General features: G+C 40.2%; 1 protein-coding gene across 1 annotated transcript in view; it reads right to left on the bottom strand.

Moving 5' to 3' along the window:
• Nucleotides 1–27,832, bottom strand: part of DNAH5 (dynein axonemal heavy chain 5) — a 310,603-nt gene that overhangs the window by 194,623 nt on the left and 88,148 nt on the right. The window contains exons 13-24 of the mRNA XM_081520843.1: nt 26,759–26,844; nt 25,005–25,326; nt 23,833–24,039; nt 18,769–18,940; nt 15,975–16,120; nt 10,588–10,753; nt 9,446–9,685; nt 7,682–7,872; nt 7,506–7,593; nt 5,134–5,267; nt 1,200–1,401; nt 176–411 (exon numbers count right to left, since the gene is read on the bottom strand). Of these exons, the coding sequence (XP_081376969.1) occupies nt 176–411; nt 1,200–1,401; nt 5,134–5,267; nt 7,506–7,593; nt 7,682–7,872; nt 9,446–9,685; nt 10,588–10,753; nt 15,975–16,120; nt 18,769–18,940; nt 23,833–24,039; nt 25,005–25,326; nt 26,759–26,844 (2,190 nt within the window). The remainder of the gene's footprint in view (nt 1–175; nt 412–1,199; nt 1,402–5,133; nt 5,268–7,505; nt 7,594–7,681; nt 7,873–9,445; nt 9,686–10,587; nt 10,754–15,974; nt 16,121–18,768; nt 18,941–23,832; nt 24,040–25,004; nt 25,327–26,758; nt 26,845–27,832) is intronic.

Here is a 27,832-nt window from a genome sequence, read left to right as displayed (position 1 = left end):
AAGATCTGACCCCCGAGGCACCCAATAAGGTCAGGTATCATCATTATTGGAATCATCATTCATGGGTTTAGCATCCATTTGTAACTCCAGTCCAGACCTGGTCAATACTTCATCTAATAGCGATCAACATCTGGAGATATTCCTACTGACACAAAAACAAGTGATCATCAGTTACCTCGATGGGTCCCACTTGAAAGTCAATGGGGATTTGCTGCTCCCTAACTTCCTGCAGTGCTGCCATGGCAATTCGAATATCATCCAGGTCTTTAATGGGGCGATTCAATTTCTTATTGAATTCTTCAACAAGTGTAAAAATGTTTTCCATCTCACTTCTGTATTTTTGGTTACAGTGACGGCCGATGACAACCATCCAGGCCTTCGTCTCAGCAGTCAAGGTGAACTTCAGGTCGGCTGTAAAACCCAAATGCCCACGTTCAGTTTGAAAACCTTGAACAAGTATGAGGAGACCCAGGGCAACTGTTCACCAACAGTAAATATTTTGCAGCCAAGAGCCCTTTAACACATGAAAAACCAAACTGGAAAAAAAAAACTAGTCTTTCCTAATTATTATATCGGCTTCCCTGGCTGTTCAGTGGTAAAGAATCCACCTGCTAATGCAGGAGATGCAGGTTCAATCCCTTAGTTGGGATGATCCCCTGGAGAAGGAAATGGCAACCCACTCAGGTATTCTTGCCTGGGAAATCCCATGAACTGAGAAGCCTGGTGGGCTGCAATCCCTGGGGTCAAAAAAGAGTAGAACACGACCTAGCAACTAAATAACAACAACAAATTCTTGTATATTCATCGATTGTATAAAGCCTGTTTTGCAATAATTGAAAACACATTCCAAAGTGCCCCAAAAAAGTACCTAAGAAAACTGCTGGAGATAAGCCTCAAATGTTTGTTATCATTATTTATTAAAAACAGTACACTTTAATTCCAAATATGAGAGAGTCCTCCCTTCTCTTAATTAGCCTTTGTTTTCAAGGTTTAGCAGCAAAGTGTCCCAAAATAGTCCAGAATAAATAATTATGCAGAAGAGAATTAAAAACAAATCTACAAATTGGTCTTGAACTTGAGGCCCATAAAAGCAAAGTCAATCTTTAAGAAAGCTAGAACTTGCTGGAATGCTAATCTAGGTAAAAAGACAGAACAACACTGTTGAATTTTTATGACTGACTGAAAAATAATGAACCAACCTGTGTACAGGGCAATGGCACCCACACAGATATATTCAGGTTCAGCATTAATTTCTTGCTCTAGTTTTTGGAAGTAGAGAATCTGGGATTCAAATTCAGGAAGTGAGGGGTTTTTTATAATAAACGTCATAATAGTTTCTTCTTTCTCCTTTTGCCAAATGTGATCGTAGCGTTTGAAGCAGTCGATGGATGTAATAACTTCCTAGAACATAAATGACAGATTTGTGTAGAAAAGGAAGAATCAAAAACGACATCGCTATGTAAGCAGATATTTGCCAATTGCTAGGGGTTCCCATCAATTCATTAAAATGCTTAATTAGTGAACCATGTGACTAGTTCACATGTGCCATAGAACTGGACCCGGATACAACAGTGAACATAGTCATCCAGGACTGGTAACAATAAAACTGCTACCACCCTAGCCAAAAAGGGAGGGGAACAGTTTCTGGGAGGGTGGGGCAGTGAGTCGAGTCCATGAAATCTCTTGTGGACAGGGCCCAGTTGATTGGGGCTGGACCTCAGGTCAAAAACCACAGCTCAAAATCATACCACGGAGAGGGTGATGCTACAGAGGAAAAACAATACTCTGAGGTCAGTTTCTTCGACTTCTCAGAGCTCCTCCAAGACTCTCATGGGCGAAATCCACTGGAAATCTCAAAGGAAACCCATTGACTTGTTCCCGAAGGTCAGAGCATGGATATTAGATATAGAGAGACAAACAAATACATTCAGCATCCAATTCCATTGAAAGATTGCATGGAATCACACAAAATGCATAAATATATTGGATAAGGATTGATATCCATACAGTATTAAGTATTTCTGTATGTTTCTGAATCTTCACAGCTTTCCTTTCTAAATTCCCTGTTAAGTTTTAGAGAAATCTTCATAAAGAGTCTACAAACTTTTCATCATGTATGCTCCTAGGTATTCTTCAGTGATGCTGTTATCATAAACATGACCTTTTCCCACTATTCTTATAACTATATGTATGGCATATAAGCTTTTTTTTCAATTGGTTTTTTAATGAATGGCCCTGTTTGCTACAAAGTTTGCTTCTGTAAGATGAATTGGCTCTCTTGCAATTGGCAAATAGGAAATGATGTCAATATAACACAGTATCAAGTGTTATTTTTCCCAGTACTTTGTTTTGTACTCACTAAAGCAGCAAACCACAGAGGGGCACCGTGCTCTTGGCCCCTTCTTTCTTTTGCGTTAATTTGGTCTCTACTTTGTTTTGAGAATGTTCTTGGCACAGTTAGGCCTGATTTTTGCAATTTTATCCTTGTTTCCATAGCTCAGCATTTTTAACTGTTTTTTACATCACCTTCTCCCAAGTTTCTTTCATCTTTGATAGTAAAGTTTCATACTCATTACAGTGTTATTAAATGGGTTAGTATTTTACTATGATTGTTACCGTTTTTGTTAACTACCCTGGTTACAGAATTTCCTACATTTTGTATGTTCATCCCAACTCCATTTTTCTTATAATCCCTATTTTATTAAATGTGCAAAGTTGCAAATCAGGCTTTTTAGGAACATATTTACTGTATTTTAGCAGAAATGCCTATCTTTCAACTTACTACTAACTTAACTCTTTACTAAGCCACATTTTATTTTCAGATCAGCACTTTTAGATTTATTTGGTATCATCTCCAAACAATTAAGATTTGTCTCCTCATTCTAATGTTTATGGCTCTTGGCAATCAACTTTTTCTACTGGCTAATATTATAATTTCAGAGTTACATCTGCATGGGAAAAAAAAATTTAAGCTAAGAGTGAAAATGCCATTATTTGAAAGAACAGAGCATTTCCAACTGCATTCTAAATGGTCCAATTAAGTAAATTTCACCAACTTGTACCAAACCAGGGATACCTTTACCGCAATGCCCTACGTGCAGCTAATATGTCACTCAGAACCTCAGGCTTAATGAGTGTTGAGACTTCCCACCCATTAAAATGCAGAAAGGTAAGACTGCTGCTGTGTGTCCCAACCACAACCAATCCCCAGGCATGGGCTGAGATGCTGACATACACACCCAGAATGCATTGCAACAGCATGTGGACATACTCACAAATGGATGATGGTTTGGAGAATGAATTACAGATCATCAAGGACCCCTGAATATGGGTAGAAATTCCAGAATCCCGCTCTTCCAACATCCAAGAGTTTATATTATTAAGAACATACCCTATCTAAATAAGTTTTAGACTCGCATTCATTTTATCTAAAAGTGTCTAACTTCCTTAAATTGGGACTTTTGAAAGCAGAGGTAACCTAGAATCTAAAGGAAAATTACATAAACTACATTTGTATGGTTGATCTATTTAAGTTATTTTAATTGCCATGGTTATTTTGATTATTTGGTACAGCTCATCTTTAAAAGCCAGGCAATGTTATAACTTGATGGCCAACCTTTGGACGAGCTGAACATAGGTCAAGTTTACATTCTGATTCAGTTAGCTCCTGTAAGAGGAAAGGGGCTGAGGTCAGAAGATTTTCTGTGGTTGAGGAAAGGTCAATCACACAAAATTCGGAAGGGTCGATGGCTATGGAGGGCCACATTTAACACTGTGACTAAGTGTGCATATATACTTCCACAAACAATTTGGCCATCCTATCAATCTGGATAAAGTCCTTCAAGTTATTCTAAGTGTCAACTTTTTCTATTATTTTAAGAAAAACTAACATCCGTACATTTCCTTCACATAATAGAAAGGCAAATGTAACAAAAATGACACAGACATAAATATTTTTGTGCCAGCAGGATATTAATTTCAACTACTAGGCCTTACTCTTAGATTTTCATAATAGTGGCTGCTTATATTCAGAGAAAGTAATGAACTTTATTATTGATCTATTTTATTATGTTTTCCACGATTACTGAGACATTTGAAAGGATCCTTCAATGCTTATTATCATCATAAAATACTCTACTTATCTTTACATTCAGTACAGAGCTTGATAAACTAAGCACTAGACAAATATTTGTTAAATTGAATTATGTGAACGCAGTCCCTAGGGCAAAATTAAATACAGGACCTTCATGATATTAAGAAAGGAAAATAGAAAGTGCAGAAATGCAAAAGCTTCCAGTTCCCTCAGGAATACCTTAAAATTAAACTTAGTATTTCCTCACATGGTTACAGCAAAGGCAGCTTTTCAAAACACTTTCAAACAAAAGAAGCTCATTCTATCAAAACTGAGTAATAGAAAAGATATATTTACTGAGTGACAGCTGTTCCCTCAACACTGAGAAACATTTTTAAAGAGTCAGCAGGTCTCAGTGGCAATGTGAATATTTTCTTTTAAGGATAAATTGACTTCAGAATTTTGAGTCTTTTTGACCACGAAAACAGATTTGCCTGAACATAAAAGGAAAACTTGAGAGAAGAAGTGGTTGGAAGAAAAAAATTAACCTGAATTTATATCCATGTCCAATGCAAGTTTGTGCTGATAATATTTTCAATATTCTCAGTATTATCTTGTTTCCACATTATAATATACATAAACTTTCATCTGATATACACAAATACAAAATTAGAGTGTAAATCTTACTCTATTTCAAATGATACGAGCCAGTTCCAGCATCACTGACTCTTTGAAAGTGAAGTCTGACTTGGGCTTTGAGACGTATCAAATTTTTTAACAGACTTATTTGTACTATTGATATATAAGTACAGAAGTAGTTTAAGGCATTAAACAGGAGACAATGTAAAAAAACAGAAAAGATAGTTCTCTTTCACCTTGCAATCTGGAATGAAAAATCTTGAGTTAAACATTTGCTGAGCACGTACAAGATTCCATAAGTTGCTCACTAAAGTCACAGAGGGTCGGACCCAGGTTACGTGAAGGACAGGCTTTAATGCTGGACTTCACACAGGTCTGTGTTGTAAAGTAAAAGAGCCTGGTTGCAAATCCTCTTGGCATACCTTTTTGGTGGAGTTGATGATTGTGCTAAGCACAGAGACTAATTTTACAATCTCTTTGTTGTCAGAAACATTCTTATAATAGTTCCTGGTTTGCACGGGAATGGGTAAGTTCACAGATGCTATCTCAAGGGTATCTAAAGGGTCAAAAAACAAGAGAAACATTTATATCAACAGTATAGAAACGTGCTTTAAAAAGATGAGTGAGTTTCTGTAATAGTAAAGGGGCTTCCCTGGTGGCTCAGACAGTAAAGAATCTGCCTGCCGATGCAGGAGACCCAGGTTTGATCCCTGGGTAGGGAAGACACCCTGAAGAAGGAAATGGCCACCCACTCCAGTATTCTTGCCTGGGAAATATCATAGACAGAGGAGACTGGCAGGCTACAGTTCATGGGGTCACAAAGAGTCAGACACGACTGAGCGACTAACACTCACACTGTAATAGTAAAGTAAGGACCTCTGAAAATCTTCTTTATAAATGCAATAGAGGGGACTTCTCTGTGGTCCAGTGGTTAAGAACTCACCTTGCAGTGCAAGGGACGCAGGCTAAATCTCTGGTTGGGGAAGTAAGATCCCACATTCATGCCTTGGAGCGACTAAGCCCATGCACTGCAAATACTGAGCTTGCACACTCTGCCTTTATCCTCTTTGGTAACAGATTATTTTAAAGAGAGACTTGTTTTAATGCCTTCCTCGTGGTTAGTTTATCATCTCAAGGGATATGAGCACTAATTGAAAATTACTGTTTGCTGTTCACTCAGCTCCTTTAAAAGAAGTTTGAATAAATAAAGACTACATTTATCATCTATCATTAGCAACTTGGATGCCATATACTCCCTAATATTACCTCAGATATGGGGATGACACCATCCTAATGGCAGAAAGCAAAGAGGAACTAAAGAGCCTCTTGATGAGGGTGAAAGGGGAGAGTGAAAAAAATGACTTAAAACTCAACATTCAAAAAACTAAGATCATGGCATCCAGTCCCATTACTTCATGGCAAATAGAAGAGGGAAAAGTGGAAACAGGGACAGATTTTATTTTCTTGGGTTCCAAAATCACTGCAAAATCACTGCAAAATCACTGCAGCCATGAAATTAAAAGATACTTGCTCCTTGGAAGAAAAGGTATGACAAACCTAGACAGCATATTAAAAAGCAGAGACATCACTTCGCTGACAAAGGTCCATATAGTCAAAGCTATGGTTTTTCCAATAGTTATGTATGGCTATGAGAGTGGGACCACAAAGAACGCTGAGCATCAAAGAATTGATGCTTTCAAATTGTGGTGCTTCAGAAGACTCTTGAGGGACTGCAAGATTAAACCAGTCCATCCTAAAGGAAAACAACCCTGAATATTCATTGGAAGGACTGATGCTGAAGCTTAAGCTCCAATACTTTGGCCACCTGATGTGAAGACCCAACTCATTGGAAAAGACCCTGATACTAGAAAAGATTGAGGGCAGGAGGAGAAGGGAATGACAGAGGATGAGATGGTCGGATGGCATCGCCGCCTCAATGGACATGAGTTTGAGCAAGCTCCAGGAAATAGTGAAGGACAGGGAAGCCTGGTGTGCTACAGTCTGTGGGGTCACAAAGAGGCGGACAAAACTTAGCAACTGAACAACAATAGCATAAATGAAAATCAGGAGCTATACAGCAAAAATCACATCGTCTTAGCAAAACAGGACACATAATGGGTCAAAATACAAAAGATCTCTTAAATCAGGAAATATTCATTGTGATAATGACAAGCTTTTCTTTAAACTGTGAGACTAAAATCCTTCTTGTCCCCCAGTATGTCTTTGACATATACATTTAAAACACACTATTTAGGGGCTTCCCTGGTGGCTCAGTGGTAAAGAATGTGCCTGCCAGTGCAGGGGACACAGGTTTGATCCCTGGTCCAGGAAGACCCCACATGCCACGCGACAACTAAGCCCATGCACCACAACTACTGAATCTGTGCTCTAGATCCCGAGGGCTGCAATGTCTGAGCCCACGTGCCACAACTATTAAAGCCTGCAGGCCTAGAGCCCGTGCTCCCCAACAAGAGAAGCACGCCACTGTCGTGAGAAGCCCACAGTTAGAGAGGAGCCCCTGCTCACTCAGCCAGAGAAAACCCAGGCACAGCAACGAAGACCCAGTACAGCCATAACTAAATAATAAATCTTTAAAAAATAATAATGAACTACACTATCATGGTGATGTTAAAATACATGAATCTATATTTTACAAACATGAAATTGACTCATAGATTAATATTACAATCTGATCTGAGAATTGCACGGGGTTGGAGGGGTGGGGGGAATCCCTTTTAGCTCAATAGGTTTTGATTTAGAATGACTAGTCAGAAAGAACTAAAAGAACATTTACCTTGAGGTTCGTTTTCTCCCATTTCAGTATCAGAATCACTGTCTTCATTATGCTGCAGGGCAGTCATTTTTCTTTCCTGCATCTTTTTCTGCAATGGAAAAGGACACCTTTCAGTGTCCTATCACCTGTAAAAGAAGCAGCTTCCACATGAAACAATTTCCTCATGCCGCACCCACCTTGGACATCGGCTCACCGCTCCACTGTCTAACCCCCTTGCTGACAGTGACGATGCACTCCACGGCTTTGTTCAGTGCCTGCTGTATGTCTTCGAGGGCTGGGGCCATGCTGATGTTGGGGATGGCCAGAGTGACGCTTGCCCGGAAAATGGGCAGACTGTTCTGCTTCACTTTAGAGGCACTGTTACTGTCTGAGTTAACACAGAACAGGGAAGCTTTCATCCTTTTCATTTAAAAAGATTTTTTTTAATGAAAAAGATTAAATCTCATTTTTAACCAGAAAAATGAAAGCACTTAGATAAATACAAAATAGGTATATCATCAGACAATATGAATTTTTTGAATGTATGAGTGAATGATAAAAACTAATAGAGAATCTAGTTTTGCTCAGGGGAACACAGCAGTTCAGTAGAACCCAAGCCATCTTCTGCTGATTACAATCTATGGGTACACGCTCCATAAAGGAAATTTGCTGCATGGAGTCAGCAGATTATAAAATTATAGAAACTCTTACCTAAAATATTGAAGATGACACTGTCTGAATAACAGGATGTCAGTAATTAAATATAGAATAAGTAAGTAAGGGATGAAACACAAGACTATCAGAACAAGCCTAAGTCAGAACAAATGCCAGCTTGGAATTTCAGATAAAATATATGTCTTTCTACCATCACTATCATCACTCTGATATACATCAGAGTATATCACACTGGGAGCAGTTAAAGAGCACGGACGAAATAAAGTGTAATTCACCATTTATATCCAAAGGGCTCTTAAAGTTGGATGTAGGTATAGTTATGGGTATAAAAATATGGATATGTACGTGTGCAACTCTATACAATTGGAAATACCTGTAATATATAAAGTTGGGGAAGACAGGAGACAATATCCAGCATATCAACAGTTGATAAGTTCAAATATTATCCCCATGTCAAAGAAAGGACTATCTTCCATTTTGAAGTGAAATAAAACATAATAAACCAAGTTGCCAATCAAAAGTTCTTTTAATGTTTCCACTTTTATTCATCCAATTTCAATTAACTATTAGAGATGCTTTCCCTTAGGTGCCCATATTCAAGATAAATAAAAAGGTTTATTATCCTATTATTTTTTCAATTTTAATTAATTACTGTTACTTTGTTTTTATATGTTTTCAATTTAAAGCTTAGTTTCAGAATGTCTCTAGATTTGAATGATTTTTGTGGCCCATCTGGGAAACTGATTTCTGAATGGTGCTGAAGAGAGATGATTGTTTTAAGAATGAAGAAACGAGCTGGAAAGTATTAAATTGACATGAAAATAGCAAAAAAAATAATTTTCTGCTTTGGAGGTTATGATATTAATAAAATCTTTCTTTATAAGACTGGCTAATAATCTAATGATTTAACAATGAAAGTATGTTTCTATACAGCTTCTTTTTAAAGTATTTCTTCTTTTACTAGCTAAAAAATTCATTTCACATGTTTTCACCTTATTACAAAAAGATTAAATGTGATGCTGATTATTATGTTATTAACAAAAGCTAAGTGGCCTTAAGTCAATTACTTAACTTTCCTGGACTCCAGTCTTATCAGTCTTAAATGAGAGAAATGATACTGTCTACTTCATAGAATTGTTGGGATAATCCAAGTTCATATTATATAAATGTACAAGGAGGCAGTCAAGAAATGGTGAGAGTTTTGATTATTTAAATTTAACAGGAACACACACACATGCACACACAACCAGAGACCAGCCAGGAGATAAACCCTGTGAGATCATTACCCCGGAAGCTCGTCATGTTGCAGAATTGAATGCGCCTGCGGATGGCCTCTAGTGTGTTCCTTGTAACTTTCAGAAGAGCATCTGTGTTTTGGTGATTGAAGTGAGAGAGCAACTCACGGGCTCCTTCCTCTAACACCTCAATCTCTTTCTTCTTTCTTGAGATTGTCATCAAAGGCAGGAGGCCTGCCCCAGCATTAAGGGAAGAAGTCAAGGCATCAGAATTTTCTTCTTCTCTTTTTGCTGTTACAAAATGAGAGAAATTGAAAGAGATAGGGGCAGGGGGGCACCTATTGCAGGTAAAGAAGAAAATTAAGATAAATTGGCACAGCGGTAAAGAACCCGCCTGCCAACGCAGGAAACACAAAACACATAATCGATCGATCCCTGGGTCAGGAAATGCCCCTGGAGGAGGAAACGGTAACCCACTCCAGTATTCCTGCCTGGAGAATCATATGGACAGAGGAGCCTGGTGGGCTAGAGTCCATGAGGTCCCAAAGAGTCGGATAGGACTGAGCACGCACATACGCACACACATGCAAGTTTAATAACACTCAAATGTCATACTTCTTATGAAATGAGGCCATCGAAGGATAGGAAGAGGACATTGGGGGAACAAGGTGGACTGATGGAGCCTCTCCTCCTTGATGTGTGGGAACAGGAGGAGAGGCAGGAACTATGCAAAAACAAGACAGGGCCTGGGGTCCTGGGTGCTGGCTCTCTGCATTCTTTCTTTCACCAACAGCCACAAACCCTTGGGGAACAGCATCCCTTCTCTGTCTCTGGCTGTCTTCATCTGTCCCACAAACCACTTGCTCTGGTGTAGACGTACTCCAGTGGGAATGCCAACCCATAATCCACCCTACTTTACTGATAAAGTGAAAAAATACACACTTACACCTAAATGCAAAGAGAGCTAACAAGGATCAATGTGAAGTGCACGTTTGCAGAGCTGAACAGAAAGTAATGGAAATTAATGACATGACATCATTCCCGGATCCTAACTTCAGATTTATTAGTGTCCCTATAAAACTGGGAGGGTCTTATTAGAGTGTGAAATTCACTGCGAAGCAGAAAATTATTAAATTTGGGTTTTCAGGCAGGTCCTAGAAAAACAAGACCCTTCCATTACCCCCCTCTCTTACCTGAACTTTCATTTTTCCAGTCATCACTATTCACATTGAATACTTTCTCTCTTTCTTCCTTAGATGGAACTTCCACATCCAGCAACATATTTATTAGCTCATTGACTGCTTCCTCCACTAAAGAGCTTTTAAAGTGTAGTATCTGAGCACCATTTACACAAAGGTCCTATCAAAAAAATAGCATCATGTCATATTTGTTTATCTAGCTCTTGATAGCCCATCAATAATGGTAGCAAAGCAACAGGTCCAGCCTCCAGATGAGATTTTGGCCACACCTCTCACACTAACCCAGGCCAGGAACCCTGTAAAGGACTGTATTAAAGATGAGAGAATCAACTGGTGAATAGATGGACCACAATTACTCTAACTTCTCCAGCAGTGGAGGAAATAAGTCCAAAAGCCATGAAGAGCCTCTCTTCCCAGGAAGCTTCTTCTATTTCATATAAATCTGCTCTAGACAGGCTCCCTGCCCTCTTCACCTTTGCCAACAATCCATCGTCAACCCCTAACTAACTTTAAGTATTCCCCTCCCCCTTCAACTAGATTATACATTTCTCAAGAGTGAGGTTTAATAAATACAAATGAATATACTGGGGCACTTTAATCAAGACAGATAGACAGACAGGGAGATGATATAGTCAGTGATTTACCACCTAGTTGAAAAAAACAAGCCCATGAAGCAACAGCCTGTGAGTGGGTCACAGTCTCCAGCTTCACCCCCAGGGTTCACCTTGAGATGCTCTAATGTCCTCATGGACCCCCCACTCCATTAGCCTCGGGGTTCATTTACCTCCTCATCAACCATGACATTCACCCTTAAACCCTCTGACTCTGCAGACCCTCCCCTAAGAACGATGTCTCACATCAATCATTCTTTCGCCAACAGCCTTTACTCCATCAACCTCTTGGCCTTCCAGGGCCCTACACAGGAGAAGCCCAACCCAAATGATCAGATAATCTACAATCTCTACTTGCACACACAGGTCATGGCAAGGCAGGTGCTTGGCACTGGGAATTCATGGCCTCCAAACTCAGTCCAGCTCCTAACGCTACCCAGGAATCATTCTACATGACTCCAGTCACATTCCCTACCAGGCCCCAGAATGACTGTGTTCTCAAATCCTTGTCCCCTCAAATCCTTGCACCATCCTCCCCGTGACCTGGCCCTGACCCCATGACCTCATCCAGAAGATTAACCAGCATTCATCATTAACTCTCTTTCCTCCTTTTTCAGGAATACAATGTTTATCCTTCTAATTAAGAATATGAAGGGCTTTCCTGGTGGTTGAGTGGTCAAGAATCTACCTGCCAATGCAGGGGATACGGGTTCAGTCCCTGGTCTGGAAAGATTCCACTTGCCACAGGGCAACTAAGCCCATGTGCCACAACTACCAAAGCCTGGGCACCTAGAGCCCATGTGAGGCAACAAGAGAAGCCACCACAATGAGAAGTCCATGCACCACATGAAGACCCAGTGCAGTCAAAAATAAATAATAAGTAAATTAAATAAAATTTTAAAAAATAAACAACACAAGTAGCTGCTTTAAAAAAAAAAAATCCCACAATCTAAGTTCTAAGCCACACTCTCCTGCTTCCCCGGGACTATACTTACCAACCATTCCCTTTTTCCTTCTCTTCTTGATCTCCCCCACCCCAGCATATGAGCATAATCAATGAACTTCAACTCAATGTCTTTCTACCATAAGAATAAGCCTCAGGACCTTTGCACTTGCCATATCCGCTGCTTGGAATGCTTTTCCCCAAAAATAGTCACATGGCTTTCTCCCTCACTTCCTGTGTTCAGATGTAATTACAGAGGTCATCCCTGACCATCAACATAAAATCACTACTCTCTTTCAGGTGCTCCTTTTCTCCACTATCCTCTTAATTTTTCTCCACTGAACTTGGCATGTTGTTTGCTCACTGGCTTTTTTTGTTTGCTTGTTTTTCTACATCCTCCAGGTGAAAGCAAGCATTGCAATGGCAGAGATTTCATTTGTTTTTTCACTGTTTTATTCCCAAGCAGTGTTTCATACAGAAGCTCCATAAAAAAATTATTGAAGGAAAAAATGAATTATAAAAAGTAAACAAATTCAAGAGAAAGCACTTTTATATTGGTAATCATTCACTTTGGTAATCAAAATGCAAATTAAAATGAGGCTCTATGATTTTGCTACTTAAAGTAAAATTAATAATTTATAATTACTTGTAATACATTTATTATTGTATTTTATTATAATAAATGCATTGCTCTACTATGTACCTTATTCTAACAAAAATTTTATTATACTTTACAATAATTATAATAAAGCAGTATTTGTTGGAAGACAGTGAAATTGGTACTACTACATTGCTGATGGCATTTTAAGATGATATCAGTTTGAAAAGCAATTTGGCTACAAATACTAACAGCTATTAAATGAAGACACATTTTTTTGGAGGAGGAAACACTCCTAAAGGGGAATAAAAAGCATGAAATGTATACATATATTCATTGTAGCTCTTGGCAAAACAGCAAAACTTTAGAAATCATCTAACTATCCAACAATAACAAAGTAAGTAAATTAGGATACATCAACTCAATAGAATATTCTGAAGGCATCCTTAAAATGGTGGCCATGTAGCAACATGAGAAATATTTTCTGAAGAAAAAGTAAGTGGGAGAAAAAAAAAACACCATTACAAATCTGCAGTCTGTACAGTAAGGATCACAAATGTAAATAGGCAATATACCAAATTATCACAATGGCAGTGTAATAGGTAAAAATGGTACTTTTCCCATTTTTTAAAATATTTTAGAATGGAATGGCTACCCACTTCAATATTCTTGGGACTTCCCTGGTGGCTCAGACAGTAAAGAATCTGCTTGCAATGCAGGAGATCTGGGTTCAATCCCTGGGTCAGGAAGATCTCCTGGAGAAGGGAATGGCAACCCACTCCAGTATTCTTGCCTGGAGAATCCCATGGGCAGAGGAGCCTAGTGGGCTACAGTCCATGGGGTTGCAAAGAGTCAGACATGACTGAGCGGCTAACACTTTCACTTTTAAAACTTGCTTTTAAATTTAATTGTTTCAAAATTTTGCATTTTTATAAAACAATCATAAGAACAGGGGTAATATTAAAAACCATGGAGCCCAGTAATTTCTCAGATCGGGAGTACAGCAAATGACCAAGAGGGAAGAGGTACAGTTTGGGGTCTACACACAGATAGTGAGTCTAAGAGAAGGAGGATGGAGAAATTTCTAAAATATGAACATTTAATTTTGACTACATAAAAATTTAATATAAACTGAAGATGACAATATATGCAGAAAAAGGTTAACACAGCAGGCCTGAGATTGTTCTCCTACTACTGAGGTGGATCTCTGGCTGGTGTCTGGGAACCTAGATTTCAGGAAGGTTCCTACAGGCTGTAAAGAGTGCCTCTCTGTGCTCAGACTGTCTGGGCAAACAGTGTGGTTTATGTTGCCAACCAGCTTTCCATCTGGGTATCTGGAATTTTAGTGCATACTATGGCAACCCACTCCAGTATTTTTGCCTGGAGAATCCCACGGACGGAGAAGCCTGGTAGGCTACAGTCAATGGGGTCGCAAAGAGTCGGACATGACTGAGTGTCTTTTTTTTTTTTAGGCAGAGAGCACCTGTGTGATGAAAAGTGAAAGGGAAAGTGAAAGTCGCTCATTTGTGTCCAACTCTTTGCAAACCCATGGACTAGACAATCCATGGGATTCTCCAGGCCAGAATACTGGAGTGGGTAGCCTTTCCCTTCTCCAGAGGATCTTTCCAACCCAGGGATTGAGCCCAAGTCTCCACATTGCAGGCGGATTCTTTACCAGCTGAACCACAAGGGAAGCCCACCTCTGTGATGAGACGCAGTAAATACCTTGGGCATGAAGTCTCTTAACGGGCTTTCCTGGGCAGAAATGTTGCACCCATGTGACTGCATTTCTTTTGCTGGCGGTGAGCGGGCGGTGGCAGGTAGGGGGGTGGGCAGGGCAGGGAGAGACAGTGAGCTCTTTGTGGCCCCTCATGAGAGGGAGAAAACATAAGGAATCTCATGCGTGCATTCCTCCAAACTCTGCCTGTCTTTCCCTTATGGTCCGACTGTGTATCCTTACTGTGTGTGTGCTCTGTTGCTCAGTTGCATCTGACACTTTGTGACCCCATGGACCGTAGCCCACCAGGCTTCTCTGTCCAGGGAATTTCCCAGGCAAGAATACTGGAGTGGGTTGCCACTTCCTCCTCCAGGGAATCTTCCCAATCCAGGGACTGAACCTGCGTCTCCTGCACTACGGGAAGATACTTTACCACTGAGCCATCTAAGAAGCCTGTGTATCCTTATTACGTTACTATAATAAGTCTTAGCTTTTATTGCTACTAGATTCTGAGTTCCATGAGTCCTTCCAGTGGGGATGGTCTTGGGGACTCCTGACATACCATATTAAAGTCACCACTGATGAGTTTTTATAATCAAGATGCCCATTGGAAATGTTGTTAATGATGCTAAAGTGACTTTCTCAAAGGGGCACATCATGAAACACTGTTTCCAGGATCCTAATTGTGGCCAGGGAAGAAAGTGTCCCCTTTGCAAATGTTTGAGAAATACTGGATTAAATAGACTTAACTAGACCCTTTCCCAGGAGACCATCTGAAGGTCTTTACTCTAAAACATTAATGTGAACAGAATCTGAAAGGGAAAGGAAGATGCAGTCTTTACCCCAGGCCAACTGAACACAGACCATTTTTACCAGGTTCCCCAGCAATGGATCCAGAACCATGTACCACAGAACACCAGTTTGGGAAATGCTGCTCTACAGAAATGTCTAAAGAAGAAATTCTATCCAGAGCTGTTTAAAACAATTATTTTATTAACGAACCCTAGCTTACTAGAAGCTCTTCAGCAAAATAGCTCTATGGGCTTCCCTGGTGGCTCAGACAGTAAAGAATCTCCCTGCAATGTGTGAGACCTGGGTTCAATCCCTGAGTTGGGAAGATCCCTGGAGAAGGAAATGGCAACCTATTCTTGCCTGGAGAATCCCACGGACAGAGGAGCCTGGCTGACTACGGTCCACGGGGTCACAAAGAATAGGACACGACTGAGTGGCTAACACTTCAAAAACTGTGGGAAAATGAGAAACGTGTTCCATGGAAATTCCTCTCTTACTGATCTGAAAAGAAATGATTTGTTCTTCATGTCTACCTGACCCCTCAGGTACATTCCTCTTCATTTTCAAATTATTGTCGGAAAGCTCCTCGTTTAAAGAACATCCATCACAGATCAGTCATGGGAAGAGAAAAAAAATGCAATTGATGGTTCCTAAAATGCCATCTATAGAAAAATGAATCACAAAATAAAGTTTAAATAAAAGCATCAATCTCCTAATAACCTTTGTCATCTGGAGAAACTCTTCGCAGGTAAGTGGCTCTTCCCCGGGGAGCTGACAAAGAGGAGTGCTGCTCATTTCTTCCAGCATGGCATCAACTCGGAACTCAATCAAGTCATTGACCCGGTCAAGCAGCAGCTCCAGGTCCCCTTTGGAGAAAAATAAGAGTGGATAAAAGAAATTAAGCATTTTGTTGTTGTTGTTGTTTTTTAATGACTATATTTCAGTAGTAAATTCAGGATTAAAGTTGCTCCATAGAACTGTTGCAGGAGACATAAGAGACCCAGGTTCAATTCCTGGGTTGGGAAGATCCACTAGAGGAGGGCATGGCAACCCACTCCAGTATTCTTGCCAGGAGAATCCCATGGACAGAGGAGCCTGGCGGGCTGTGGTCCATGGGGTCACAAAGACTCGGACATGGACTGAAGCGACTTAGAACGCATGCGTAGAGCTGTTTCACACTTGGTTCTCACACTGTTCTTTCTTTAACCAGTTTCCCAGCTTTCTCAGCCTGCCTAACCCTGACTCAACTTGAGGATTCAGCTCGAACACATCTCCTCCAGGAGGCTTTCTGCACATATTCGTGTGTCCCCCTCCTCCTGTGCTAGCATTGACTCCTGAACACCCCTCCATCTCAAAGGACCTTCTCCACTCCTATACTGCTATGGTTGTCTGATCACGCATTTTATATCATTCAACCTTCAAACTGTAATGAGCCTAAAATATACCTCATTCATACCCAAAGATCCCTTCACAGTTTGTCTTTGAATCTAGCCCCCAAAGCTACAGAGCAAAGGAAAGAGGGCAGGAGGGTTCAACCATAAGTCCCACACTCCTCTGCTCTACCCAACCCAGTACCTATCAAATACTGCACCTAGTAAAGTAAACAGCTGGACCCTTCTGAGTTCTAAGGTATTTGGAAGGTACCATGGAAACCTACTAATAAGACAAGCTCTTGAAAATCTGGGCTATAAATAGACGAGGTGTTACTGCAGCAGCCACAGAAAGAGGAAGGGAGGGAGGGAGACTGGAGGGAGAACATAAGGAGCTATCAGCACAGGTATGTAGAAGGGAGGCTCAGAAAAGGGTGATCCGGAAATGAGGTGATGGGATCAAAGGGTGGGAAAGGGGTTATGGAGGTAAATGAATGGAAAGGGATTGACTGTATAAAACTATCACAATTATGAATATATATGCGTATAGGTATCTAGGACAAACCCAACTCAGAGTAATACAAAAGCATAAGAAAGAGCCTAATTTTTCAAGCTCTCTGCAGTCAGTCTGGGGGGAAAGATGGAACCATTAGAAGAAATGGAAACGCAGAGCCTTTTGTCTCAGTGTAAAATAACAGGAGGTCACAAGAGGAAGTGGTCCTGTGTGGTAGAAGGGTCCAAGTGGGCTTCTTGGGAGTGGGAAATATTCTGGGCTATCAAACACTCAGAGAACTGAGCCATGAAGGGGTGAGGACACCGTATGGAAGAGAAGAATGACCATTTCTAATCTTCCTAGAACAATGCCTCCATCAGGCGTTAACATGCTTTCCTAGAAGGCAGCCAAGGAACTCTGGGAAATGCAACTTATAGGAGCCCATTTTTGGAGACCCACTAAATACTGGCACATCAAGGGCTCTGAAATTCCTCCCAAAGAGAAATGCTTGACTTTGTTTAACGTGGATTTCCCAGAATTCTCTGAGCCTAGGCTCCTTCTTTGCAACATACTTGTACACATTCTGGGAAATTGTAATTTATGGAATACACCACCTTACATATATTTTAAAGTGTAGTATATCCCTCTTTAGGAACAAAAATGTTTGCTTAAACTTTTTCCATATATCCTGCTGTTCAGCAGTCTGCTCTGTCCAAATCACATCTTTTAAACCAGCATCTCAAAATACACTAACCTTCTAGTATAAAGAGCTGAATGACTCTAAAGTTCCTTTAAAGCCTAATGCCCAACAATAGCATAATTTTAAAATGTAGTTAATCTCTAGGGGTAAAATTAAATAGCGAATATATATGGTTTCCAGGGCTTCCCTGGTAGCTCAGCTGGTAAAGAATCCGTCTGCAATGCAGGAGACCTGGGTTTGATCCCTGGGTTGGGAAGATCCCCTGAAGGAGGGCATAGCAACCCACTCCAGTACTCTTGCCTGGAGAATTCCCACGGACAGAGGAGCCTGGTGGGTTACAGTCCATGGAGTTGCAAAGAGTTGGACACAACTGAGCAACTAAGCACAACACACATACATACGGTTTCCAGGAAATCAATAGTTTCATACATTTGGTAAAATTCTTTAGTTCAGTTCAGTCGCTCAGTTGTGTCTGAATCTTTGTGACCCTATGTACTGCAGCACACCAGGCCTCCCTGTCCATCACCAACTCCCGGAGTTTACTCAAACTCATGTCTATTTAGTCAGTGATGCTGTCCAACCATCTCATCCTCCATCTCATCTCTGTCTCATCTCATCCTCATCTCATCCCTTCTCCTCCTGCCTTCAATCTTTCCCAGCATCAGTTCAAATGAGTCAGTTCTTCACATCAGGTGGCCAAAGTATTGGAATTTCAGCTTTAGCATCAGTCCTTCCAATGAATATTCAGGACTGATTTCCTTTAGAATGGACTGGCTGGATCTCCTTGCAGTCCAAGGGACTCTCAAGAGTCTTTTCCAAATTCCTTAGGGAACAACTTAACACACTTCTCATTTTATTATGTATATCATAATATGTATAAGAAATTAAACAGTAGAACTCAAAAACTCAGTCTTTCGAATTGAAAAATAATAATCATTTAAACAGACTTACTGATCTTTGCAAAAGCATTTTTCAAATACATCTCAATGTTCAGTGATGTCCAGGTCAGTGCAGCCAGGCCAGGCTGGAGAGCTTCATTCACTTTCGCCAAATGAGGGACCATCAGTTGCTCTATAATGGGAGGCATTTTTGACTTCACCCTCTGATATTCAGCCAGCATCATCTGCAGTGAAACAGGGGTGAAATTATCAAATAATATCTCACTCTGAATATCTATTAAGAGCTCATTTTTATCCAAAACAGTTACTTTTATTTAGAGTCCAGCTATAGGGCTCCAAAAAGCAGCCTGGCAAGGACGGCAGCCAAACCAAAACCAGAGTAGAACAGAGATGAAATCTCTCCATGGATACAGACTACTCATCCAGTAAAGAACACCTAAGGAGCAGAGGGAAAGAACTGAAAAGTGAGAGTTTTTCACCCCCTGCCCAGCCCTGTATGCAGATGAGAGTTCAACCAGAAAGAAGACTGGGAGCAGAGAAATTGATGCTTTCGAATTGTGGTGCTGGAGAACATTCCTGAGAGTCCCCAGGACTGCAAGGAGATCAAATGAGTCAACTCTACGGGAAATCAATCCTGAACAGTCATTAGAAGGACTGCTGCTGAAGCCGAAGCACCAATCCTTTGGCCACCCGATGCGAAGAGCAGACTGATTGGAAAAGACCCTGATGCTGGGAAATATTAATGCTAGGAAAAGGAGAAAAGGGAGGCAGAGGATGAGATGGTTGGATAGCATCGCTGACTCAATGGACGTGAATTTGAGCAGACTCTGGGAGATAGTGAAAGACAGGGGAGCCTGGTATGCTGCAGTCCACGGGGTCTCAATGAGCTGGACCCAACTGAAGGGGTTTAGCATGCATGCACACAACAGTACTTCCAGCCTACCTCTTATGGTTATGTTAATACTAATAATAATTAATTATATGAAAACAACCTTATTGCACTTCTTAAATACAATTGTTAAGCTCATCTTTATAATATGCATGTTAGTATTACTTTGTCATTACATCAGTGTTTCCCAAAATGCTTATGCTGAAATGCTACCCACAAGAGATTCTAAAAGAAAAATGGTCCCTGGATGGGTAAGTTTGGAAAACACTGAACACAATACTTCCTCTCCCTGACAGTCACAATTAATATTAATGATTCTGAGAAAACTGCAAGAAGGAAGTAAAAAGCCCAACAGTCTTTGTGAATTTTAAATTCAACATTTCCCAATGGACAACATTATCCTTTCTTCATTTAATATTTTTCCACAATTTCTGTAATATCTTTTCAATTTCCATGAAAAATCTAAATTTGATGATTCTATTAGCAGCTACTTAACACATTTTCTGAGCCATTTATCTACTGCTTACCTTTCTTTCGGAGTTCATCACTTATTCTATCTGCGAGGCAGGTCTTAAATCAGCCTCCAGTAGCCCTTCTACTTCCCACCTTAATCTTTTAACCCCAGGAGGTATTATTCATCCATTTTAAAAATGAAAAACTGAAGCTTAGAAGGGTAAAGTAATTTGCCCAAAGATAGTGCTTCGAATCCCAACTGGCTTCAGAATCTGTATTCCTAACAATTAGTCGATGTTGATTCATCTCTTTCTAGTCTGAATTGCCTTCCAAGGAAGAGATGAAGACAAACTCTCAGCTACTTCAGCTTCTCGGGCTTCTGTAGAAGCCTACAAACTGTTAAATATTTTCAGCACAATAACTCACCAACACCTGAGATGGTCTCTAAACATGCTAATTGATCTGCTTTTACCAGCTACTCAGGTTGAGGGGAACTTTTAACTCTTCCAAACTCAAGACACAGCAAAAATTACCCATCAGCTGATAATTCACTTGCAACTGTCATTTACAACTGGTGGTTCTAAAATATTATTTGAAAGATAAATAAATAAACTTTTTAATCAAATAAAACATTCTTTGACCCTCCTCCACTCATAGGGTAGGGTCTATGCTCCCTCTCCTTCACTCTGTGTGGGCTTATGGAGCCCAACAGAGGACAGCAGGAATGATGCTATGAGACTATGAGACACACGTGAAAGTGCTAGTCGCTCGGTCATGTCCAACTCTTTGTGACCCCATGGACTGTAGTCCGCCAGGCTCCTCTGTCCATGCGGATTCTCTGGGCAAGAATACTGGAGTGGGTTGCCATTTCCTGCTCCAGAGGATCTTCCTGACCCAGGGATCAAACCCGGTTCTCCTGCATTGCAGGCAGATTCTTCACCATCTGAGCCACCAGAAAACCCCCTCTATATATATTTATATATATATATATGTATATATTCTTTTTTCAGGTTCTTTCCCATTATAGGTTATTATAAGATATTGAGTATACCTCCTGTGCTATACAGTAGGTCATTGTTGTTTATTTTATATATAGTAATAACTATTTCTTTACAAATATGAAGATTGACTTAGCTATTCTCTAACAACCAAGAAAAATATAAAAGGGAATTCCAACATGCTGACTAGTATTTGATGAGCTTAAATCTGAGGAATGTCTGTGCATTGCTAATATTAACTTTTTAACATAACATGAAAGAGTGGGAAAATACTAGACTAGAAGCTTGGGTTCTGGTCCTCCTTCAGCCACTTGCTAGGCATGAGACCTTGGCTAAGTTATTCAAGTTCTCTAAGGCACAGTATCGTCACCTCTAAAATAATATAATGGTTCAGTTCAGTTCAGTCGCTCAGTCGTGTCCGACTCTTTGCGACCCCATGAATTGCAGCACGCCAGGCCTCCCTGTCCATCACCAACTCCCGGAGTCCACCCAAACCCATGTCCATCGAGTCAGTGATGCCATCCAACCATCTCATCCTCTGTCGTCCCCTTCTCCTCCTGCCCCCAATCCTTCCCAGCACTAGGGTCTTTTCCAATGAGTCAACTCCTCGCATGAGGTGGCCAAAGTATTGGAGTTTCAGCTTCAACATCAGACCTTCCAATGAACACCCAGGATTGATCTCCTTTAAGATGGATTGATCGGATCTCCTTGCAGTCCAAGGGACTCTCAAAAGTCTTCTCCAACACCACAGTTCAAAAGCTTCAATTCTGTGGCGCTCAGCTTTCTTCACCGTCCAACTCTCACATTCATACATGACCACTGGAAAAACCATAGCCTTGACTAGACGGACTTATAATGGTACTCTGTACCAATTACCTAACATGGCTGTGGAAAATATCGAATGGAATAATGAATATGGAAACAATTTAAATGTAAAGTATTATGCAAATATGTGGCCTTATTGGACTTGTCCTATGATACTAGCCACTATGAAGTTGTAACAGTGGTTTCCATGTTGTCAAATATAATGGCAGCATCTCTGACTTCATTTGAGCATCCTCTGGGCAGTATTTGTCACTGGTGACCAGCCCCTCCATCACGAAGTTTTTCTTACCCTTGGCTTTCTTTTTTTTTTAAATTATTTTATTTATTTTAATTGGAGGCTAATTACTTTACAATATTGTAGTGGTTTTTGCCATACATTGACATGAATCAGCCATGGGGTATACATGTGTCTCCCATCCTGAATCCCCCTCCCACCTCCCTCCCCATCCCATACCCTTGGCTTTCTTGACACTTAGCTTCCACCTGCCTCAAAGGCCAATCCTTAATTTCACTAGCATGTTTGTCCTCTTCTAGCAGATCTGTTAATATTGGAACAACTCAGAGTTTAATGAAGACCCTTTACTCTTCTTTATATTCTCCTCCTTGGAAATCTCATGCAGGACAATGACTTTAAATAACAACTGTATTCTGATAGGGCTTCCCAGATGGCACAGTGGTAAGGAATCTGCCTCCAATGTAGGAGACACCAGAGACATGGGTTTGATCCCTGAGTCAGGAAGATCCCCTGGAGTAGGAAATAGCAGCCTGTTCCAGTATTCTTGCCTGGAAAATTCCATGGACAGGGGTCCTGGGATGCTACAGTCGATGGGTTGCAAAGAGTCAGATATGCCTAAGAACACACATATATACTCTGATGACCCTCAAAAATATGCCTTCAACTTTGACTTCTCCACTCAACTCCAGACATACATAATCTGTCTGCGTGGACAACACCTCTACTTCAATCTCTAAAAAATCATCTTATACTTGAAATGGGAGCTATTGATTCCCTTCTGCCCCCCCAAAACAAACTAGTTCCAGTCTTTCCCATCCCCATGAGTGGAATTTCCATTTGGGGCCACAGCAGGTTATTGAACATGTGGGCAGAACACAAACAACACAGTGAAGGAGTTGGACACAGCTTAGCGACTGAACAGTAACAACAGTTGTGTTAACCCCACTTTGAGTAAACCTATCGAGCTGCTCACACTAAAAACAAAGGTATCACCCTTGGGTTCTCCCACAACCTGCCTGTTAACATCATTCTCTAATTCACTGATCTACTACTCAACTGCATCTTAGTTCAGCCACCATCTTCTCCATCCTAAACTGGTACCACAGCCTGCAAACTGGCTTCACACTGACCCTTAGTTGTTGCTTAGTCACTAAGTCGTGTCTGACTCTTTTTCAACCCCAAGGACAATAGCCTGCCAGGCTCCTCTGTCCCTAGGATTTCTTAGGCAAGAATACTGGGGAGAGTTGCCATTTCCTTCTCCAGGGGCTCTTCCCAACCCAAGGAAGTCTCCCGCCTTGGCAGGCAGATTCTTTACTACTGAGTCACCTAGGAAGCCCCCACAGTGACCCTCCTTAAAAATCACCTAGAGTCCCTTAAAAATCACCTAGCAGCAAGAATGTTTTTATTGTAAAGGACACCACGCCTTTTTCCCCTGCTCAGATTCCTCTAATGGCTTCCTGGTGCATTCAAACATGTACCCTTAATTTACAAACTCTATAAGGACCTGGCCTTTGCCAACTCTACTTTCTGGCCTCAGTCACTCTACTATAGTCACCCCGGGTACTTGCTGTTCCTCAACAGTGACACACCACTAGATTTTTTTTTTTTAAAGCACACTGGGGTTCCATTAAATTCATTTTGTAAAAAAAAAAAAAAAAAAAAAAAAAATGCATTTTGTAATGAACCCAAATGGGGAAAAAAATAAAAGTACCATACCTTCATGTTACTGAAGTTTTTCTTGTATGTGTCTCGTTTCTGGAAAAGGGCAGCTGCAAATGGTGAAACTTGTAGACCCATCTGAGACAGGCATTCTGTTTCTCTAAACAAGGTTAGTATCTGAGGATCAAAGTTTACAAACAGTTCCCCTGTACCAGGAGCCTTCACCAACAAAGAAGCCTCAAGTCCTATGTGAATTTCTTCAGTCTGTGAGGAAAGAGCAACATTACTATTATTAGAGAGTTCAATGCATATACAGGGTATCTAACCTGGCCATTCAGGGAATAAAGATCACTGTGTATCCTTTCATGGGTTTGAGCTTCGCAAACTAAAGACGACAGGGTCTCTTACTCTTCTCCTAACTTCACTTTCAGGGGGAAAAAAAGCCTTAAAACTCTTGGTGGTGATGTACAGTCAGTTCAACAAAATGCTTTGGTCATGAGTCTCTTATATTTGATAAGTGGATACTGCAATAGAGGTGACTTCTCAAAAGTCACTTTGCTCCCTGATACCTTCATGCCAACTCAGTTATTTTTCCTAATAAAAGTTTCAGGAAACCTACTAAACTCAGTTTTCAGTTATCTAGAAAAGCAATGAAAAACACTACAGAGACATCTCTGTTATTGATTCAGACACCAAAAGTTGAACTAGGAAAGTGGGATACCATTTTAGAAGCCTTGTTAGGCTGAATTTTATCCTCCAAAATACTTCCTGTCAATCTACCAAGAAATACAAGTGTTGGTAGGGTATGAAATATAATTTGATTAACCTAGTATGACCAAATAAAAATTATAACTTTGCTTAACAGGCATGCTGGTGTTTATGGACACTTAATGGAGAAAAATGGAGCTTAATGGAAAAACCAAAAAGAAATCCTACTAATCAACCAGGTAAAGAAAGCAATAAACAAGACCTTCTTCCTTAGAAGTTTATAAATTAAATAAAAATAAGTTTCTGTTACCTGGATTTATGATCTTTTTTCCAAAATTAGAAATTATTTTCCTTCATGGACATATTATACTCTTTGACTGATTACTTGCAGTCAACCAACCCTGTCTTATAAAATAGACACAAAGTCAACTTTCTACAGGAGTAAAACTGCCCAAGGTAGTAGAGGATTCCCATGGATCTGACAGTGGCAGCATCATCGTAGAGCATTAAGTCAGACTCACTTGTTGGAGCCACGCCCTGTGGTAGAGAACCTCAAACTCCAGGAGGACCTTGGCCACCCTGTTGTAACTGCGAATCACTGGCTTTGCTTCTGCAGTCCGGAGCACAGATGGGTGCTTCTGGAAAAGCTGCATCGGTTGCTGAATCCTGTGGAAGAGCTGCCGGGCCCACAGAATCTTGCCAGCAATGGGAGGCTGGTCTCGAGCCAAAGGTGGGTTGTCTTTCTGCTTTGTATACAGCTTCGAGATCATATCAACATCAGCCCCATAGTTTTCAAGGATACGCTGGTATTTGTCATCAATACCAAGATTAGGTATGTTCAATCTGTTTTTTTTTTTTAAAGTGAAAGGCTTGAATTAATGGGACAATATTGAGAACTTCTGTCTATTTAAGACTTATTTTAAAACATATGCCGACATATTTATTATCTTTTTAACTGCATGCCAGGAGACTGGGTATCTTGTATTTTCACTATTGTTTAGATCTAAATATATTTAAATTTCTAGGGATTTTTTTATTCAAAAGCAGAGACTTAAAAGTTCTAAGCATATGTTTTTGAGGTCTAATTTAACTGCATTGTGGCTAAAAAACTTGGTCCATATGATAATGGGTATTTGAAATTTTTAATTCATTTTTTCATGGTCTATTCCATGGTTATTCTTCATAAATATTGTTGAATGGAATCTATATATGTCCTGTAAGTGAAACTTGAAAATTGCATTTTTATATTTTTACTAACATTTTGTCCTATCAATAAATAAAAGAGCCACCTCGAACAGTCAATATATATGTGTTATATATATATGTATATATATATATATGTGCTGATGCAAGAGAATGAAGTATTTACTTGGCATATTAAAAAAGCAAAATGGGGACCTCCTTGGCAGTCCAATGGTTAAAACTTAACCTTCCAATGCAGGAGGTGTGGGTTCGATCCCTACTTGGGGAGCTAAGATCCCACATGTCTTGTAGCCCAAAACCAAAACATAAAACAGAAGCAATATTGCAACAAATTCAATGTTTGTTAGTTGTTCAGTCATCTCAAACTCTTTGTGATCCCATGGACTGTGGCCCACCAGGCTTCTCTGTCCATGCAATTTTCCAGGCAAGAATACTGGAGTGGATTGCCATTCCCTTCTCCAAGACATCTTCCCAACCTGGGTCACCCGCATTGCAGGCAGATTCTTTACTGTCTGACCCACAAGGGAAGTCCAAATTCAATAAAGACCTTAAAACAAAATTATAAAAAAAAAAAAAAAAATGGAATCAGTCTATCAATCATATGGCAATAGAGTGGTTGTAAGTTTTTTTTGTTTTGTTTTTTTCTTTTTTATGTCTTGTGGGATCTTAGTTCCCCAGCCAGAAAGTAAACCTGGGCCCTTGGCAGTGAGAATGCAGAGTCCTAACCACTGAACAGCCAGGGAATTTCCTGAAGTGTTTTGTTGTTTTTTTTTTCTTTAATAGTATCAATCCTTAAAACCTAGTCAAAACTATTGGTAAGAGTTTCTTCAAATTACTTAAACATTAACTGCTATTATGATAGGCAGTCACAACATACTTCAAAGCTGAGAGGAAATAAACCCATAATCCTCTGAAGAACTTAAATCTGTGGTCTTGTTATTCAGATTGTCAAGAGAGGATTTTCTCCCCACCAGATTATGAAATAATAATAATGATAATAATGCAAGTTAAACTATGTTCATATTATCCCAATTTGGAAAACAGAACTTAGAAAAGTCTTTCAAATTTTTACCTTTCAAATTTCTTTAACATACTCAGAGCTTGATTTGTGTTTTGAATCTTTTCAAATGTAACATCCATGAACTTCTGCAACTCTTTCTAAAACAGAATGAAGTCTGATGATGAACAAGAGTTAGCATTGCAAAGAAATCCTACTTAGCAACAAGATAAAAGGGCTCCCCATTCTCTACAAACACACACCCTATAGGACAAAATACAGCAGCAAATGTAATGCTCATCTAAGCTTAAAGAAAGATAAATGTCCAGAAGCCAGAAAAAAGAGGGACTTGAGAGCCAGAGCGGTCAGAGGGTTGGTGCCATGGCAGGACCCAGGAATACTGGACCATATATTTCTAAGGCAAACATCACATCTTAGAACCATGAAATCTTCCTGAACTGAAGAACTGTACAGCTAGCCTACCTAAATAAACCCTCAGATGTTATTACTATATAAAAATATCCAAGTATAAACTATGCAGAACTAGGGCATTTACAATGCTTCCTCCCACTCCCTCCCTCTAATCTATACAAAGATATACAAACAGCCAACAACCTCATGAAAAGATGCTTAGTATCACTAATCATTGTGCTCAGTCACTAAGTCGTGTCCGACTCTTTGTGACGCTATGGACTGTAGCCCACCAGCTTCCTCTGTCCATCCCTCTAACTTGGGACACAGCAAATCTTTACAGGGCTTCCCTGGTGCCTCAGATGGTGAAGAATCCACCTGTCCTCCTTATAAGTTCTCTAGGACTTGTTTGGAACATGTCAACTTATCTTTGAATCCTCACCTGCCAGTACAATATCAGAATATTATACTTTTATAATTAGTCACTTTAGCCTGGAGAAGGAAATGGCAACCCACTCCAGTATTCTTGCCTGGAGAATCCCGTGGACAGGGAAGCCTGGTGGGCTGCCTTCTATGGGGTCGCACAGAGTCAGACACGACTGACGTGACTTAGCAGCAGCAGCAGCAGCATTTTAGCCATTATTTGCCTCTTTTAAGATATATTCATTACTTTGTTCTAACATATATGTACTTATATTTCAATCATGTTACATGTCAGATGTGATCTTTGAGGGCCAA

Source organism: Giraffa tippelskirchi, chromosome 8, assembly GCF_054371585.1.
Source record: "Giraffa tippelskirchi isolate mGirTip1 chromosome 8, T2T-mGirTip1v1.2.pri, whole genome shotgun sequence".
In the NCBI taxonomy this organism is placed as follows: Eukaryota; Metazoa; Chordata; class Mammalia; order Artiodactyla; family Giraffidae; genus Giraffa; species Giraffa tippelskirchi.
The sequence above is the reverse complement of the archived record's forward strand: the minus strand, read 5'-3'. Positions and strand labels throughout refer to the sequence as shown.